At 43.0% G+C, this 12,752-nt stretch overlaps 1 protein-coding gene across 1 annotated transcript in view; it reads left to right on the forward strand.

Moving 5' to 3' along the window:
* The first annotated feature begins 970 nt into the window (after positions 1-970).
* NT5DC1 (5'-nucleotidase domain containing 1) overlaps positions 971-12,752 on the forward strand; it is a 238,906-nt gene continuing 227,124 nt past the window's right edge. Inside the window, 5 exon segments of the mRNA XM_030556165.1 lie at positions 971-1,063; positions 5,044-5,135; positions 7,493-7,564; positions 10,669-10,750; positions 10,752-10,776. Of these exon segments, the coding sequence (XP_030412025.1) occupies positions 971-1,063; positions 5,044-5,135; positions 7,493-7,564; positions 10,669-10,750; positions 10,752-10,776 (364 nt within the window).

The following is a 12,752-nucleotide window of genomic DNA, read 5'->3' on the forward strand; positions in this document are numbered from 1 at the left end:
CAGGGATTTAAAGGGCCCAGAGCGCCTGCTGCTGAGAGGAGCCCCCACCCCTTTAAATCCTGGCGGCCCGGCCGCCAGAGCTGCGGCTGGGATTCAAAGGGTTCTAGGCTGCCTGCAGCGGTGGGGAGCTCTGAGTCCTTTAAATTTCAACTGTGGCCAGGATTCAAAGGGCTCTGGGCTGACTGCAGCCATGGGGAGCTTTGCGCTCTTTAAATCCCAGCTCCTGCCCTGCCGCCGGATAAAGGGCTCTGGGCTGCCCGTCCCTGCCTTGAATTCTCCTGCGGCAACGGAAAGCTGCAGGGTGGTGCCTGGGGACAGCAGCTCATGGAGACTGCCTGTCCTGCCCTGCCCTACCTAGGAGCTACCGCTGGAGGAGGTGCCCAAGGTTAAGCACTGAACCCCCCCCATCCACTTCCAGTGCCTGCACCTACACCCCCTCTCAACACACCCCCTCCATGCCCCCCAACTTTCCTCCTGCATCCCCCACACTCCTACCCAGAGTTTGCACCAGTCACCCTCTCCTCTACTCTGACCCCAGCCAAAAGCCTGCACCCAGCACCCAAACACCCTCCCAAAGCCTGACCTCTCACCTCTTCTGCACCCAAACACCCTCCCAAAGCCTGACCTCTCACCTCTTCTGCACCCAAATTCCATCCCAAAGCTTGTACCTGCATCCCAACTCCCTGCCCCAGCTCAGCGCCTACACTCCAGCCCCCACTCCCAGAGTCTTAGGCGGGGGGAGGGGGCAGGTTCTGTCTACTGCCCACATCAGCCATCGCCCCTCTCAAGCTGCGTCTGAGCGGCAGTGGCCAGGCCGATCGGGCAGCACCTGCATGGCCAGGAGCAGGTGAGCGCCACAGAGCAGACGAGAGGGCAGGGAAAGGCGCAGCCGGCCTGGTGGCAGCAGCGAGTGAGAGCAGCGCCGCTTTCCTTCCCCTCGCCTGTCCCCGGAGCCGCCGCCCGGGCAGCAATGACCCGGCTCTTCTCTCTGGCCGAGTGTGACGTGCTCAGCTTCGGCCTGGACCACACGCTGTGTCGCTACAACCTCCCCGAGACCGCCCGGGTGAGTGGCGGGGGCCGGGCTCAGCCGCCGGAGCTAGGCAGCGGGGCGAGCCCTGCGGCAGCTGAGCGGCTTCCCCGCCAGGGGACTTCGCTGGGCTGCCCCGGGGCCAGCCCCGCGCCTGGGGACTCTTCCAGGCCAAGTCGGGCACTGCAGCACTACGGGAGCCGGGGCCCGGCTCTCAGGAGCGCTCCGGGTTCGTGGCGGGCTCTGACTTCCATAGCTGGTTTGGACCAAGTCCCTCAGTGTGTGGCCCCCCTGCTCCGGGTACAAGCGGCAGCTGGTGGGGTTGGCTTCCCCAGGGAGCCCACTGCCACGCTCATTAAAGAGGCGCGGATTTGCTACTATGTCGCCTCCTCCTGCCTCTGAACAACGCCGGAGAGAAGTGAGGCCCCGCCCATTCATTCGTGTGCTGAACGTTGAGCTGCCAATCTCAGCCCAGAAGTGGCTGCAATCCTGAGCTAGTTTTGTGCAGGGGTTAAGGAGGCTGCAGACGTCTGCTGTTAAATAGTCTTGCATTTTAAATTGTGGCCAGCTAGGCAGAATTATTTACCAGTACTTGAAGGAAGCAGGGGCCATTTTATGTCTGATAGGTTTTGAAAGCATAATAGTGACCAGGTGGGATGTACTTTGGGATCTTACATAAGACCAGCTGTACTGGGTCAGACCAAAGGTCCATCTAGTCCAGTAGCCTGTCTACCGACAGTGGCCAATGCCAGGTGCTCCAGAGGGAGTGAAGCTAACAGGCAATGATCAAGTGCTCTCTCTCCTGCATCCATCGCCATCCTCTGACAAAGAGAGGCTAGGGACACCATTCCTTACCCATCCTGGCTAATAGCCATTTATGGATTTAACGCCCATGCATTTATCCAGTTCTCTTTTAAACGCTGTTATAGTCCTAGCCTTCACAACCTCCTCAGGCAACGAGTTCCACACGTTGACCGTGCGCTGCGTGAAGAATTTCCTTTTATTTGTTTTAAACCTGCTGCCTATTAATTTCATTTGGTGACCCCTAATTCTTTTATTAGGGGAATAAGTAAATAACTTTTCCTTATCCACTATCTCCACATCACTCATGATTTTATATACCTCTATCATATCCCCCCTTGGTTTCCTCTTTTCCAATCTGAAGAGTCCTAGCCTCTTTAATCTCTGCTCATACGGGACCTGTTCCAAACCCCTAATCATTTTAGTTGCCCTTTTCTGAACATTTTCTAGTGCCAGTATATTTTTTTTGAGATGAGGAGACCACAGCTGTATGCAGTATTCGAGATGTGAGTGTACCATGGATTTATGTAAGGGCAATAAGATATTCTTAGTATTATTCTCTGTCCCCTTTTTAATGATTCCTATCATCCTGTTTGCTTTTTTGACCGCCTCTGCACACTGTGTGGACATCTTCAGAGAACTATCCACGATGACTCCAAGATCTTTTTCCTGACTCATAGCTAAATTAGCCCCCGTCATATTGTATGTATAGTTGGGGTTATTTTTTCCAATGTACATTACCTTACATTTATCCACATTAAATTTCATTTGCCATTTTGTTGCCCAATCACTTAGCTTTGTGAGATCTTTTTGAAGTTCTTCACAGTCTGCTTTGGTCTTAACTATCTTGAGCAGTTTAGTATCATCTGCAAAGTTTGCCCCCTCACTGTTTACCCCTTTCTCCAGATCATTTATGAATAAATTGAATAGGATTGGTCTGAGGACTGACCCTTGGGGAACACCACTAGTTACCCCTCTCCATTCTGAGAATTTACCATTAATTCCTACCCTTTGTTCCCTGTCTTTTAACCAGTTCTCAATCCATGAAAGGACCTTCCCTTTTATCCCATGACAGCTTAATTTACGTAAGAGCCTTTGGTGTGGGACCTTGTCAAAGGCTTTCTGAAAATCTAAGTACACTATGTCCACTGGATCCCCCTAATCCACGTTTGTTGACCCCTTCAAAGAACTCTAATAGATTAGTAATCTTGTTTAGATTAAATCTGCTATATGTATGTATGCTATTATTTATACTATCTTGGAGGCTTAAAACAAAACTACCAACTTTGGGCCCTGTCCCTGTTCTAATTCAATGGAAATTTTTGCCCAAGCAAAGCAAATGGAAACCTGATCTACAATCAAAAGTTAAGTTGACCTGGCGATGTTGCTCAGGGGTGTGAAAAATGCACACCCCAAGTGACATAGTTATTTTAACATAACCCCTAGTGTAGACAGTGCTAGGATGACAGAAGAATTCTTACCGCCTCTCATGGAGGTGGATTAACTACAGCAACAGGAGCAGGAGAACCCCTCCTGTCAGTGTAAGTAGTGTCTACATTAAAGTGCTACAGCTGCAGCATTTCAAGTGTAAACAAGCCCTCAAACAAATATTGGATGTTTTTAAACCTTATAGCTATAACACTCTTAGGGCCTGATTTTTATAGGTGTTGAATACAGTGGCAGTTCCCACTGAAGGAAGTGAGAGTTGAAAAGCTTAGCATCTTTGAAATTCAGGCCTTTAATATTTTTTTATGACTTATCTGCTTATATCCTGGTCAATTCTTAGGGCCTTAAAATAAAATGTTTAGCATATGAGCATGCTGCATCTCTCTGATTTTAGCTTCAGAATCCATTGTTCTTGCTTACTGGGAGGGGTAGGTGGGGGGAATTATTTATTTTCATCTCTGTTTCATGTTGCCTCAATTCACAAACCATTTTTTGAGGGTGAATTATATGTGCTGGAAAAACTCATTGTAAAACTTAGGCCTGGTCTACACTATAGAGTTAGGCCAACGTAAGGTAACTTATGTCAACCTAGTTATGTCAGTGTACACACCACTGTCTTACTCCCATTGGTGTAAATGACCTACTACACCGACATTATAATTCCACCTCCTGGAGAGGCATAGGGCTTGTGTGGATGTAGTTAGGACGATGCAGTGTCGAAGGAGACACTGCAGGTTACTTACATCAGCTATTGGCAATCATTCTTGTCAATTTCCTGGCTCCATGCTATAGCCAGGAAATTGACAAGAAAGCTGCTCACAGATCAGGCTGTCATCTCAGGGCGGGTGGGGGCTTCAGCTAGAGTTTGACTGCCGCCCATGCTCTCAGCTCCCTGCGCCTAGCCAGGCTTCTAGCTCAGAGCCAGGCTGCCACTGTGGTCCTGGTTCTCCACTTCAAGCCAGGCTGCTGCCCAGACTCCCTACAGCTGGGTTTCTGACTAAGCCATCTGCCATGCTCCAGCAGGGAGCTGAGAACCAGGGGGGCAGCTGGGCTCCTGGCAGGCAGCAGTGCTTGGAGCTGAAAGCTCAGGCTCTCAGACCCCACATTGTCTCGCCCAGAGTGGGGACATGCCACTGCTTCCAGGAGCTGTGCGGAGTGGGGCAAGCCCCTGACCTTGCTCCCGAGCTGGAGCACCGGAGCAGGGCAAGCCCCGGACCTGCTCCCTGGTGGGAGCTCGAGGGCAGATTAAAACATCTGGAGGGCCAGATCCAGCCCCCAGGCCGTAGTTTGCCCACCCCTACTCTAGGGAATGACTTGTTGAAAGTCCCCCCCCCCATGTACTGCTATACATGTAATACAGATGTAACATACAGGTTTCACTAACTGTGTTCTCTACAGAGATTCAACTCTACAATGTTTTGGCTTTAATATACTTTTGCCAGAATAAAAATGTAAATGCTTGCTGTAGAAATCTATTGTTAGAACTGAATCTGTTGTACTTAATAGAGCATAATATAAAGCTTATTTACTTCAATCTTGAAATTTCACTGTACTGCAGAAATAATGACAGTATTTTAATTGTTGCTGTGACTCAAATCATAATTATTTAGAACTCAATTATAATTAACATTCAATTTATATGCACAGGGATAAGTTGTGCTCTTCTTATATTAACTGCTTATTTTACTTATTGAGATTGTGAGTAAGGACAGTTTCTCTTACTGATACCAAGTTTTTTTTTCCCCCCTCACTATTTTTCTCATTTGTAGCTTATATATGATAGTTTTGCCCGCTACCTGGTAACTGAGAAGGGTTATGATAAAGAATTGCTGACTGTAACTCCAGAAAGCTGGGACTTTTGGTAAGTATTTTAAAAGTTTTACTTTCTTGATGTCACAGTTTTTATGGGGCTGAGAAAATAACTTGTCTTATTGAAGAGACATGATTGCGAGTCCCACCAAAAGAACCTACCTTAAATTCCCAAATTATGGTTTAAAAAAGTCAAATTATATTGAAACAACAGGCTTCCAAAATAATAAATAGTAGAGCTGGTTGAAATTTGCTTAATTTCAGGCTTTCAAAAAAAATTGTCAAAATTTAATTTTTTTTAATTAGAATTCTCTCCTCTTGAAAATGTTGAAATTCTTCAACCAGCTCTAATAAATACCTAACCCTTACATATAGATTTGCTTTCACAGATCCCAAAGTATTTTATAAAGTTTGCTAAATATCATTATCCTCATTTTATGGTGGGTGGGTGGGGAAATTGAATTGCATAGAGGTTAAGTGACTTCCTCAGATTCTTGCAGCAAGCAAATTGGGATCCTGGAACCCTCTGAATGAGTTGTTTTGTCAATGTCATCACATGTGCATGTCATAAATTCCTTCCACTCTAATATTTTTCACTAGTGAACAGGCAAGATATTGACTTCTATAAAAACCTTGGTCTCTGGGCACTAGATTTGCCATTTAAAACCTGTAACGTGCTTGGATGCTCTGCAAGAACGAGGCCCACACACATTGTGAGTTATTTGGCTTTAATGAAGGTAAAGTAACACATTCGCAACGGGGACCCTGGGCGTTGCTGTCACTTTGGCGGGGAACCCATCACCAAAGCTCAGCTCGGCCTGAGTTGGAGTCCAAAGGCAGGACCAGGAGCATACAGCTATATAGACACAATACAAAAGCAACTCATATATATGCAAAAAGGGACTTCCCACAGGCTATGTCCGCCCCTTGGCCAAAGACCAGGGACTGTCCATGGGCGGTGTACGCCCTTTGGCCTAAGGCCATACAAGCTAGTTTCAACCAGTTAAAAGCAAGTTATAATTGGCATGCCGTGTGCTACAACGACTGGCCACTTAACAAGCAGGGGCTTTCCACAAGGCCGCCTAGAAAGCGGAAATACCCTAGCTAGGCCGTGACACAGTCTTCCGCAGTCCCCCACATTACCCATTCCAGTTCCAAGGATAGATGCAATGTAATACAGATGCACATGTTGAATCAAAACAATAGCTAATATAGTAGTTTTACTTTGAGGCCTAAAAGTCTCAATAGTGTTTTCAATGTGATTTTTAAAAATGTGATCCTATTTCAGCTAAAATTCTGTTTGGTTGGTTTATGCATCTACAATGTTAGCATTTGGAGTGAGACATCTATATTTGGAGTAAGCTTTTCTTCCCAGAAATTGAAGAGAGAACTCAATTTGACAGGTCCAGGTGAGGGCAGAAATGAGTTCAGAGTCTTGAATATATAATGTGTGTTAGAACTATGTACAGGTAACACACACACACACACACACACACACCAGTCCTGATGGCTATGCATGAGGTCGACCCTTGTGTCTACAAAAAGCCCCATTGACTTCAATGGGACTCCACAGAGGTTCAGGGGTTAGCCAGCATAGATCAGATTATATAAGAGGTCTAGGCATGTGGTTCTACCAGATATCTTTATGCCTCAGATGACTTGTGAGGGATGAGAAGTACCAGCCTGGTATAAATACAATTTCAACATATATCCTTCAAGCAGTGTATTGCAGTCCCAACAAACCCAGCCCTCTCTTATCCCTGATATTGGTATATTAATATTGTGAAGTTTCAGTATATGAAAGTAACTTGAGACTTGTTTTTATCATCTAAAAAGTAGCCAAACTGTCAAATTGGGTTCTCTCTTCAATTTCTGAGAAGAAAAGCTTACTCCAAATATAGATGTCTCATTCCAAATGCTAACATTGTAGATGCATAAACCAACCAAACAGAATTTTAGCTGAAATAGGATCACATTATTAAAAATCTTTCCAGTCTAGCTAACAGTGAGCTAGAGTTACTACCTAATATTAACCAGTTAGCCGTTGTATTACCTTAATATTAAAAACTGGCTAAAATGCACATAACTTGGCTGTAGAAATTTAGGCTCTCATCCTCCAAACTCTTATAATTTTGTTTATGTGTGGCCTCAGTGAAGTCAGTGGGAGTTTTGCAACTGACTTCAGTGTGGCTAGGATTTCACCTCATATGTTTACTCGCATATATAAAAGTTACTCACATGTGGAAATGTTCGGAAGATCAAGGCCTCTCTTTGTGTGGCAAAGTTGCATACTTGTTATAACTGCATATCATTTGGACTGTCTGATAGATGCTTCATTATCTCTCAGGTATAATTTCTTATCTAATTACTACTTTTCTTGTTTCTTCTTTTAAATAAAATGAATTTTAGCTGTAAAGGATTGGCATTGGATCTGGAAGATGGAAACTTTTTAAAGCTGGCTGGAGCTGGAACAATTTTGAGGTAATACTGTTTAATTTTTATGGCTAGACAGATAAAAGATTGCATTCCTTTTTTAAATGCCAGCATCTGATACTTGGGACAACTATTAAATATTTAGAACACTAATCACCATATGTATTTATTTTTTACATTAGAAGCTAAGTGCAACATATGTAACTTTGTGCGCAATCTGTTTTAAATGTACATATGTAACTTTTTGGTGACCCATCCATTTTATAAATAATGGCACAATAAAAGTTGCTTTTATTTGCTAGTTTGGAACATCTCTCTTTCTTAACTGCTTAATGATTTTGCTACTGCACTCCTTCATGATTTTCCTGCTATGTTAGTTGATGCTATCAATGGAAATTGATGTACTACTTATTTTTCCAGACAGGACCCTGAGAGTGGGTACAGTTATTGAAACTAATTTTGCTTTGTTCACCCAGTGTGTCAAGCTACTATATTCATAGGCCCTGATCCTGTACTTACCTGTATGCACTTGCATTATTGTCATTGACTTCAATAAGACTAATCACAGTGTGCAAAGTTAAGTGCATGTTTATGTCTTTGTAGGGCTGGGGTCTAAAAATCAGTAGCATTAGATAGCTAGTGGACAAAGCCATTTGTTATTATTAGCTATAAAAGTCATAGGAAAGTTTGTAATTTGAGGTGGTAAAACATAAAATGTTGCAAAACTCTGTTTTCCAAATTCAAAATTCAGAAATTTGCAAAATGTTTGCCTCCTCTACATATAATTTGTGTAAACACTGAGAATACCAACAAATAACTTTAATTGCAAATTTAAGAAGTGGGGTGAATATCCACAAAAAACATGTCTTATATAATGTTAAGCTCCTCCTCCCTCCACCTACACAGTCATACACACAGAGTAACACAATTCTGATAGTTCAAAGTTAACACAGATACTACGTGAACATAAAAATGGCTATACTGGGTCAGACCAATGGTCCATATAGCCCAGCATCCTGTCTTCTGACAGTGGCCAGATGCTTCAGAAGGAATCAATAGAATGATCCATTTCAAGTGATCACTGTCCTCTAGTCCCAGCTTCAGGCAGTTCGAGGTTTAGGGACATCCAAAGCATGGAGTTGTGTCCCCGATCATCTTGGCTAATACCGTTGATGGAACTATCCTTCATGAGCTTATCAAATTCTTTTTTGAATCCAGTTATATTTTTGACCTTTACAACATCCTCTGGCAATGAATTCCACAGGTTGATTGTGTGTTTGTGAAGTATTCCCTTATGTTTATTTTAAACCTGCCACTTATGAATTTAATTGGGTGACCCCCTAGTTCTTGTGTTATGTGAAAGGATAAATAACTCTTCCCTATTCTTTCTCCATACCATTTATGATTGATATATTCCTTGCTCCACTGTGCCTAAATAGTTCAGGGCCTGAGGTTTAGCATACAACACACACAAGTGAAGGGAAGAATTTAAGCAGTAATTTTAGCACAATATGTAGAAGTCAAGACAAAGAAAATTTGTAAAAGACTGTCATATGTAGGGCCCTAGCAAATTCACGGCTGTGAAAAATGCATCATGGGCCATGAAAACTGGTCTCCCCCATGAAATCTGGTCTTTTGTGTACTTTTACCCTATACAGATTTCACAGGGAAGACCAGCATTTCTCAAACTGGTTGTCCCAACTCAAAACTGCAGGGGGGAAAGGAGGAGTAGGGGGTTGTGGAACTGCTTCCCTTACTTCTGCACTACCTTTAGAGCTGGGTGGCTGAAGAGCGGTGGCTGCTGGCTGGGCGCCCAGCTCTGAAGGCAGCACCACCAGCAGCAGCGCAGAAGTAAGGGTGGCAATACCATACCATGCCATTCTTTCTTCTGCGCTGCTGCTGAAGGTGGTGCTGTCTTCAGAGCTGGACACCTAGCTAGCAGTTGCTGCTCTCTGGCCATCCAGTTCTGAGGGCAGTGCAGCCGCAACGCAGAAGTAAGGGTGGCAATACCACAACCCTCCTACAATAACCTTGTGATCCCCCTCCCTTCCCCTTTTGGATCAGGACTACTAGAGTTACAACACCTTGAAATTTCAGATTTAAATATATGAAATCATGGAATGCATGATTTTTAAAATCCTATGACCATGAAATGGACCAAAATAGACCGTGAATTTGTTAAGGCCCTAGTTATATGGGAACATGTCTCTTCTGGCACTATGGGAAGAGATGCTAGGAAAGACATTGGAGTGTCTGAGATCACAAAAAAGAGAAGTGATTTTTCTGAATGCACCTTAGCTTCTCTATGGAGAAAAATTGAGGTTTTTCATAAGCTAAATAATAAGGACAAACCTTTTACATACAACTGATGAGGATCAGAAACTGACTGTAAAAGAAGCAGTACTTCTGTAATGAATTCTACATGGACATAGGGACCTTCCTGCACTTAGCTCATCGCTGGATTAGAATCCTAAATGGCTAATCACACAGTACTGTCCAGAAAAAAATGCTGACATATTGCAGAAGGAAGAAATTGCATATTTTCCCTCAGATATGTTTGTTGGGCACAAGCCATGGATTCCTGGCACTCCTGAAAATAATGTGACTGGGTCTATTATAGAAGATATCCGTATAGGTTTGAAATTTAATATAAAAGATGGTCCTTTTCACCAAGGGCCTACAGGAATGCTCAGTGCAGTTAAGAACTCTTACAAGGAAAAGGCTAGTGGTTATGATCTCAGTTTGGAGAGGCATATTACTGGCTGCAAAAGATATTGATGTTAATGGCAGAAAAATAATATTTTTTCCAGATCTTATTCCTTTTAGTCAGACCAGAGGAAAATCATTTGTATCATTAAAGAAAATGTCCTTAGATGAAAGAGTAGATTTGGTAAATTTATTTTCAGCAAGGCACTATTGTTTTATCAGAGAAATTCTGTATCTTCCGGGTCATGAGAGAATCAAGCCTGACATTTGAGAGAGACCTCTCCCTTTTCCCTAAGAACAAATTACTGAGTGGAGAGGAAATGGGAGAGAGATCAGTCACATGGCTTAGCTCAGTATTTGATTATTTATTACACACTTATGTGCACTGTAGGAAATTTGAATGATTTTAAATATTTTTAACCTTTGTCACGCAGTGCATCAATTAGGGCAAGTCACGGTACGAAGAGTGTGACTCCTGAAGAGATCTTGGAAGGTTATGGCAGGAGGGAATGGAAACACTTTAAAACATTTCAGTGGAATGGTTTCCCGCTCAGGTAAATATAAATAATTTCTTTACCTGAGACTTCATGAACTTGGAAACTGTTTTGGTTACTGCAATGCTTGCTGCTGTTATGCAGTTTCCTTTAAACCACTTAAAATATTGTTAAATTAGGAAAATGTAAGGGACTGGGTGTCGTGGGGACTGCTAATGAGATGTAATTTTTCACCTATAATTTTCAGGTTCATACTGAGTCCATGTCAAGCAATGAACAGAAGCTGTTAAGATTGACTTCTGTTTGCCCCATGTGAAACAAGCTGATGGTCTTGTTTTGGTTGTAAAGCTTTTCTTTGGGGTGGGTCGGTATTCCTTGGAGAGAGACACTGAGACCACCTGTGACAGGTTAGGTCACAGAGACCCCCTTGGGACTGTCACCTGATGTGCTGAAATTACCTCTGAGCCCGTTTCCCCTGTCAGATTGGGACTCCAGAACCCTGTCTTGTTGAGCTAGACACACTAGCCTGCTACAACACAGACCCAGGGTCTGGTCTATGCCCCCAAAGCCACAGACTTAACTGAAAACAAGTCAGCAGGTTACCTATCTCCAGCACCCAGACACCCAGTTCCCAATGGGATCCAAATAAATCTATTTTACCTTGTGTAAGCTTTATACAGAGTAAATTCATAAACTGTCTGCCCTCTATGACACTGATAGAGAGAGATGCCCAGCTGTTTGCTCCTCCAGGTATTAATCACTTACTCTGGGTTTATTAATAAACAAAAAGTGATTTTATTAAGTATAAGACATAGGATTTAAGTGATTTCAAGTACTAACAGACAGAACAAAGTAAGTCACCAAGCAAAATTAAAGCAAAAACATGCAAGTCTGAGCCTAATACTTTAAGAAACTGATTACAGGTAATATCTCACCCTCTGAGATGTTCCAATAAGCTTCTTTCAGACTAGACTCCTTCCTAGTGTGGGCCCAATCCTTTCCCCTTGTACAGTCCTTGTTAGTTTCAGCAGACATCCCAGCTGGTAAGCAGGGGTTATCTCATGACTGACAGACCACTTTGTCCTGCTCAACTCCCTTTTATAGCTTTGGCACAAGGCAGGAAACTTTTTTCTCTCTGCGTCTGCATCCCTCCTCTGAATGGAAAAGTATCAGATTTAAAATAGATTCTGGTGTCATGTGACATGGTCACATTTCACTGTAAGACCCCTAGTCGCCATTCTTCCAGGGTTGGCCCACACCTACACAGGAAGGCTTGCAGGCAAATAAACCATTTACAACCAATTGTCCTAGTCAATGGGAGCCATCAAGATTCTAAACCGCCATTAATAGCCTGCATTTTGCATAGTTACAATCGGACCTCAGTTATACTTCATATTTCTAGCTTCAGATACAAGAATGATACATGCATACAAATAGGAGGAATATATTCAGTAGGTTATAACCTTTGTTATGATACCTTATAAGAAACCTTTTGCATAAAGCATATTCCAGTTACATCATATTCACACTCATAAGCATATTTCCATAAACATATGGAGTGCAATGTCACACCACCATCTTGCATTATTTAGGACAAACAGTCTGCAGATCATTACACATTTTGCTCATTGCTGACTCACTACTCTGGATTCTTGTCATTGACAGCCTCTAAGTATAAATGTAAAGGACTGCATGGGCCTAGAAGACTGAAATACTCTCTTCTGCGGGGGGGTGCTTTTTTCCCATTTCAGGAGGGAAACTTGCATTCATACGCTTTACCTATTTTGTGGATAAATAAGGGACTTCGGTCTTTACAGTCATCTATAATGTACACAGAGGTTTGATGCTCTGATACATTTTTTATTAACTAAAAAATAAAATAAACTTGGCCTCCTTTGGGAGCACTGATTTCACACAAAATATATAAGGATTTAAAAATGCTTAAGTCAATAAAATATAAGCGTTTGCAGGCTGAAGATCATTATCTTATCCATAGCTTTACTCCTAGGTACTTCCATTTATGTATACAGATAACT

Source organism: Gopherus evgoodei, chromosome 3, assembly GCF_007399415.2.
Source record: "Gopherus evgoodei ecotype Sinaloan lineage chromosome 3, rGopEvg1_v1.p, whole genome shotgun sequence".
Classification (NCBI taxonomy): domain Eukaryota; kingdom Metazoa; phylum Chordata; order Testudines; family Testudinidae; genus Gopherus; species Gopherus evgoodei.